At 48.2% G+C, this 6,789-nt stretch overlaps 1 protein-coding gene across 1 annotated transcript in view; it reads right to left on the reverse strand.

The window, feature by feature from the left end:
• Positions 1 to 1,048: 1,048 nt before the first annotated feature.
• The window catches only part of TOX2 (TOX high mobility group box family member 2), a gene marked incomplete at its 5' end in the record, with an annotated part of 81,399 nt that continues 75,658 nt past the window's right edge, over positions 1,049 to 6,789 (reverse strand). The window contains 2 exons of the mRNA XM_008936055.1: positions 1,049 to 1,085; positions 6,533 to 6,660. Coding sequence (XP_008934303.1) covers positions 1,049 to 1,085; positions 6,533 to 6,660 — 165 coding nt within the window. The remainder of the gene's footprint in view (positions 1,086 to 6,532; positions 6,661 to 6,789) is intronic.

Raw genomic sequence — 6,789 nt, forward strand, 5'->3', positions numbered from 1 at the left:
AACAAAATAAAAATAAAAATCAAAAATGCACCTTATGAGGAACTGTAATTATGCTCTCTAATTTTTCATAAATAGACAAAAATCATTGTCAGCAATTTTTAAATAGATGGACATATGGCAGAAAAAATATAATAATGCCATATAACATGGATATAAATTGTCCATTTCTTGCTGTACAAATAATAGAAACAAGTTTGGCAGGCTTTTTTTTTTTTTTTTTGTAGTTTTTTTTTTTCTTTTAATACACATCTCCCTTCTATGTATAACTAAAAAAATGTGCTACCATTAATATAAAATGCTTTTACTATAAAGTAAACTACTAATTTATTTTTTTTTCACAAAAAAAAAAATCTTAAAGATGTCTTTAGCACAGCTCTAAAACACTTAGTAAACTACTTACATCTATCCAACAAATTATATTTTCATGATCTTTTTTCACATTATTTTTCCTCTCCCACTTTCTGCTCTCTCCCCCCACTGACCTTGCAATAGTTCTTTTTTGTTGGTTTTTTTTTGTTTTATTTTTTTTTTTTTGCCAGACATCCAAGGCCTTTGCATGTACAATATTCACACAAACTTCACATTTTAGTGCTGTTAGCAAGTCAAAAGAGGGCATCCTCCTACTGAGCTGGCCTAATGCTGTGGGACACGAGACATGGGCCTATGCTGCACCTAAAAGCAGTTCCCTAGGAAAAGAGTCTGTAGCTAAGCTGATGGCAAGCAGAAAAAAAGGTGTCCTTAGTCAATCTCTTTTTTTTGTTGTTGTTGATTTTGTGTTGAGTTTTTAATTTTTTATTATTTTTATTTTTTTTTTTTTTGTTCTTCACCATTTCTGAGGTTTGGGGCTTTCCATGGAAAGTTGACTTCAGAGTTCCAAAAAGAATACCCAAAGAAGACTGCTCCTGGAGCGTGGGGACGAGGCCAGCGAGGAGGTTGCAGGGGTGGCTCTCTGCTCTGCAGGACTTGCTCGGTGCCTCTCGGGTGGTCTGTAGGACAGGGACTCCCAAGTGTCCTTCGTCAGAGCCTCCTGGAGAAGGGGTGGGGAGCTCTAGGTGAGGTAGAGTGCCTTGTCCCTTGGCAGCATGCTGTAGGAGAAGTGAGAGGCACAAGGTGAGGCGGGCAGCAGCACAGGCAGGGGGTGGCCTGGGCGAGCTGGGATCAGTGTGTGCACACCCAGGCACACTCCCCTCCTCTGCTGGGCCACGGCTTTTGTGGCTCTTTGGGGTGCAGAATGTACAGTGGGGCTGCACTGGGGCACGGGGGGAACACCCTGGCACTTGAGAGTAAGAGCCTGGTGTCATTTCAGCTCTTCCTGAACTTCAGCAGCAACGGCTGAGATATAAATTCCTTCCTGGGGCATGTGTTTTGCTCTTGCTGGGGCTGCAGGGGAGGCCAGCTCTGGATGTCCCTGCAGGGGATGGCAGCATGATGCTGACAGCAGCTCCACCACCCAGTGCTGCGCCTGGAATCCACCCCTTGGCCACTGCTCCTCTTCATCACCCACTGTCCTTAGGCAAACCACGGAGATTTAGAGAACGTACACTGGTTTTGGACAATATGTGTCATTCTGACACTACAGCAGGAAGGAATTTTTGACCCTGAGGGTCAAGAGCCCCTGGCTCAGGCTGCCCAGAGAGATGGTCGCTGCCCCATCCCTGGAACCATCCCAGGGGAGGTTGGATGGAGCTCGGAGCAGCCTGCTCTAGCTGGGGATGTCCCTGTCCCTGCAGGGGGTTGGACTGGGTGGCCTTTAAAGGTCCCTCCCAACCCACACCAGTCTGGGATTCTCTGATACGTAAGGAGTAAGTGGTTTAAAAAATATGACTGGGGGGCTTATGCCTGAAGGTGCTTGTGGGTGTCAGGTGGATTTACACGAGTTTCATGGCTGAAGAGCATCGGAGCAGGAAACATCATCTGCTCAATGCCTCTCTGCTCCTTCCCAAAATAAGTATAACCAGAAAAATTAGTAATCAGGACATGAGGGGAAAAGAACCTTTGAGGATTAGCTGGTCATTGCCATGGGTCTGAAGGAGGCTGCAGAGGAGGGCTGGTGGGACAGCAGCTGGGCTGTGTGCTCTGCACATCCCTGTCCCACCACATCTTGAACTGATCTCATCATTGAAGCAATGACTTTGATTTCAAGCCATCCAGGTTTGTCCAGGAGAGGGAGTCCAGCTTCCAGCACCAGAGCAGCCTGTGTGTGCAGGGCTGCAGAGCCAGGTGTGCAGATGGGTATCCCTGCTCCTGTCCCTGCCTGTAGGTCCCATTGCCTCAACCCTCCATGGGGGCTGCCTGGGACCTCCTACTTGCCATCAGCAGTGTCCTGCTGAGCCCCTGTAGAGCCCCCCCAGTCCTCTTTTTTTCAGGACATACCAGAGGGAGGAATGGCTGAAGTCCCTCTCCTCTGGCTAACATCCTACCTGTGTTTTACTCTGAAATCCAGGCACTTGAATGGGTTTTATCACACAGATCTGATGGAAAAATCACTGGCTGCATAAAGACATCTTGGCCTTAAAAGGTGGTGGAGAACATTACAAAGCTTTGGGAGATTCTGGTGTGGGTGTGCTTACGAGTGGAACAATAGGCAAAGAGCAAGGTAATGCTGTTGGTGATGGAGCTGTCTTCTGATACAGTGCAGAAGAGTCTGCACTTCATTCCTCTCCCCATTTTATAACCTGCATTTCAAATGCAGAGTCTTCCCTACTGCACTCAGCACAGATTTAATGCCCCTGAGCAGCAGTGAGGTATTTCAGTACTAAAACTTCATTAATTTTACAAAATATGCTACAGTTCATTACGTTTCCCATACTAGGCTACGTTGCCCAGTTCATTACAAATTATTACCATAAATAATTGAATCCAAACTAAGTGCATTTGTGATGGTTTAGCCTTGCCTTTTTACAGGGTTGGCTCATTTAGTTTCTGATTTGGGAAATCTCCCCCAGGTTGGAGAGGATCACTTCATCGTTAGCAGGAATTAGCAGGGTTCTAAGTGTCTGGATGAAGTGGCTGGAGGTGGGTTCTGTGTGTCTGGACAAGGCATATCTGAGAGAGGCACCTTTTAGCCCAAAGGAGTGAGAAAGAGGGCAGAAAAGCTCCTAAATGAGGGAACCCAAAGAGAACCCATGCCTTGGACACCAAAAGATGAATCTAGCTCAGTGTTATCCCCAAAATACCTAAACGCCAGGAGATGAATGTAAATGAAACCCTGGAGACAGTTTTGGTGTGGAAAGAGTTGTAATTGGAAGACAGGGCAGAAAAAATGAGTGAGGTGCCTCGAGGAATTTAGAAAGAATTGCAGGTGCTTGTAAAGCCAGCTGCACCTTGGTCCAGGGGAGCTCCTTCCCCTGGAGAAAGTCACTCTGAAATGCAGGTATTCAGTGGGTGCCTGGGAAGGAGCAAGGGCAAGAAGAAGGCTGTCAGGGGAGGGTGATGGGACTCCAGAAGTAGTTTGTGATAGGATGGCAAAAGGCAATAAAATTGTATGCTGCAGCTGCTGGTGGGAAGTGATAGTCCCATCCTAAGCAGGAGCTGAGAAGTGCTGCCCGTGCCTTTGCTAGCCATCTAGGACAGCTTGGTCTTAAGCCCAGAAAGAGCTAGGAAAATTTGAGGGAAGTCAGTAAGCACAAAATCATTAACAATGGGGAGAACATGAGCTAGGAAACATTTAAAACTCTCTCCCTAACATGGCTGATTTATGAATTATGGAGTGTCTGCTCACAGGATCTTAGAAATTGAGGGGCATAAAGGAAGAAGTGTCATTTAATAGCACTGATAGGTTGGTGAAAAACCAAAACCATACGGCAGTTCCCTTACTTGATGGAGAAGGATGGGGAGAAAGACAACCCTGTTAGTGTTTCAGAAGTTGTCTGGATGATAAACAAAGGAAAAGGTAGATTTGAGAAGTTTTACCCAGTGCCAACACACGTTGGAAACTAAAGAAATAACCAAGATTAGACATGAAATAAGAATCTTAATCCAGAGAGCAGGCAGGAGTGCCTGTGTGAGGGGGAGGTGGTACAATCCTCTTCCAGGAACGTGGGGCTCTGCAGCTGAGCCACGTCCCAACAGAAAATAATCCTTCTTCTTCCCAGCTTCCCACTCCTCAGAGTGCTGCTTTAATTGCAATTAAGCTGAATGCAGTTTTGGGCAATGACATGATCCAGAGACTTCCTGCTTACACCCAAAGCTGTGCTGATGGATCAAACCCAACGAGATGGGCCCTCCCTTCATCCCTGCTGTGCCCACGTCCTGCTGACAGCCAGGGCCTCTCGGGCACACAGCTTCATCCTCACGGCCAGGCACCACGGGGGAGCCCAAGGGTGACTCTGAATGCCTCTGGCAGGTCAGTGTGAAGTGCCCTGGGGAGAGCAGCACGGGCAGGAAGATGAGGAGAAGCAGCTCATGTCTCCTCAGAGTGAGACACAGCCAGGCTGCAGCCCTACAGCTGGGCAGGGGTGCCACAGGCACTGCAGAGTGTGCACTTTGGTGGCAAATACCCGGGGCTAGCAGGAGCAGGAGGTGATGGTCCTGCTAATACATCAGCCTTTACACTAGAGTGGAAACAAGCCAACTTTGGGAGCTGGGCTGCCAGCAGCTCGGGTGCCTCCAGCCACTAGAGATGGGCTCCTCCCCAACAGAGACTAGCCCATTTTTCAGTGCACGAGGCACTCTTTGCAGTACTGATCTACATCCATCTGAGTTCATTGCTATAATCTACTCTAATAATTATCTGGAAGTCTGTGCATAATCCATCTGGTTTTGGAATATTTTTTTTTCTCCCAGGAAGCTGCACTAAACCCATGAAATTCAGTATTTCTGCTGAGACAAAGGCATGAAATGCATGAGCTTTGATGATGAATTGCATGGGCCTCCTGCTCACAACATGGCACTCCAGCTAGAGCTTGTTTTAGCACCACAAAACTCCATCCTGACTACGATGGGAGTGTTCCACCCCTTCCTAGAGTGCTCTGAGTTTTCTCCATGGGGCCTGGGCAGTGGATTTGCAGAGGGAATCAAGTGTTTTCCCAGCTCATCCCCTAAGTAGAGACGCTTATTTCTACAGGGGCTAATTTCTGTGGGAGCTGCCACTGCCCAGCACCTCTGGAAATTTGGATCCATGAGCCATAACCCTCCAGGCAGCTTTAACATTTTTCCCACAGCACCTATAGTGACTTTAACCCTCAAGACCCAAAGAGGTTCCTTCTTTCAGGCTGTCTGCAGAGACTTCAGGAAGGCCCACTGGAAACGTTGCTGGCAGAGCCCAGCCCAGTCCCCATGGCTGAGCCCCTCAGGCAGGCAGGCAGCAGGGATATTCTAATGGCTCAGCAAGTTATTTATTTCCCTGAAAGAAATAAATGTCTGTACAGTCTGTGCCCAGCCCAGCCATTGTAAGTGCACTGCTGGCACAGACAGGAGCCGTGCTCTGAAAAGGCTGAGAGCTTGCTATTATCTCCAGTGAAAGCACTGTGTTCCAGTACTTCAGGCAAATCAAACAATACTCAGAAGCTACCAAGCCTCCTTCCCTACCTGCTGTCCCAGCAGACCACGTGCTTGTTTGACAGAGCACAACAGCAGGCTCCAAATGAGTATTGCTGAGCCGAGGGCAGTGGGTTAGGCAGAGGCTGTAAATGGCTTTCACACCCTCCCTGTTCCCCAGTTTTGAGACCATCCTGCTGTTTATATTTATTGGGGAATTCAAACAGCACTGAAGGGAGAAGGGATCTTGGTGCTGGCACATTCATCCTAGAGCTTCATCATAAGGGGGAAGATGTGTGCAGGTGTCTGGTGCCTTCTCCTGCAAGGTGCAGGGGACTGGAGCATCGTGTGGCTTGTGGGAGGATGAGGCATTGTACACCACAGTGAACGTGTGGACATAAGGAAACACTTCTTCCCTGTGAGGGTGCCAGAGCCTCAGGCTGCCCAGAGAGGCCGTGGAGTCTCTGGGAGAGATTCAGAACTGACCTGGACACAGTCTTGTGCAACCTGCTCTGGGTGACTCTGCTTTAGCAGGAGGGTTGGACGACATGATTTCCAGCTGTCCCTTCCAACCCCACCATCCTGTGATTCTGTGAAACCCCAGGACTGATGAGAGGACCCAGTTCAAGAGACAACAATGGCAGGTTGTGCCCTCAGAGATAAGAGCAATCACTTTAGGAACAGAATGAAATTGCTTATGGACATGGGCACTTTTAAACCTCCCAGGACCCTGCCTGGGAGATGAGGGATGAGGCTTCCCTCATCTTCCTGCTCTAGAAGGGAGAGTGTCCAACTCCTCCATTGCTAATGGGATGGAACCAAAAAGAAAGGAAACTTCTCATGCCTAGCAAAGAATTTATCTGTGACTTTGAAGCTACCTGCTTCCATAATATCACTTCAGTGAGCCTACAGAGGGGATGAAACCTCAAACTCTGTTGCTCATAAGTAGCCCACCAGCTTGCTGTACATTTTAGGGCAGGTTCTCTGCTGCTGCACAAGGTCACAGTTCAGGCAATGGAAAGTGCAGTAGCAATGTGCTGGTTTGTCTACTGGCCTGCAGTGGTTAATCCCACACTCTCTGCTGGGGTAGTCGTCCCACTCAGTGCTTCCTGGAGGGTTTGATGCACCAGGTGAACGGGGCCCAACGCTGTTCTGAAACTCAGACGAAATATGTGAGAAGTCCTGCAGGGTGGAGAGGAAAGGGAGCGTTACAGGAGTGTCCACAGCAGATCTGATAATAACACAAAAACACATTTACCTGCATTGCCCCAAACCCAGGGCAGCACAGAGCACAGGGGGAGCCCCAAGGGA

This window comes from Merops nubicus, unplaced genomic scaffold (genome assembly GCF_000691845.1).
Source record: "Merops nubicus isolate BGI_N331 unplaced genomic scaffold, ASM69184v1 scaffold5392, whole genome shotgun sequence".
Lineage (NCBI taxonomy): Eukaryota > Metazoa > Chordata > Aves > Coraciiformes > Meropidae > Merops > Merops nubicus.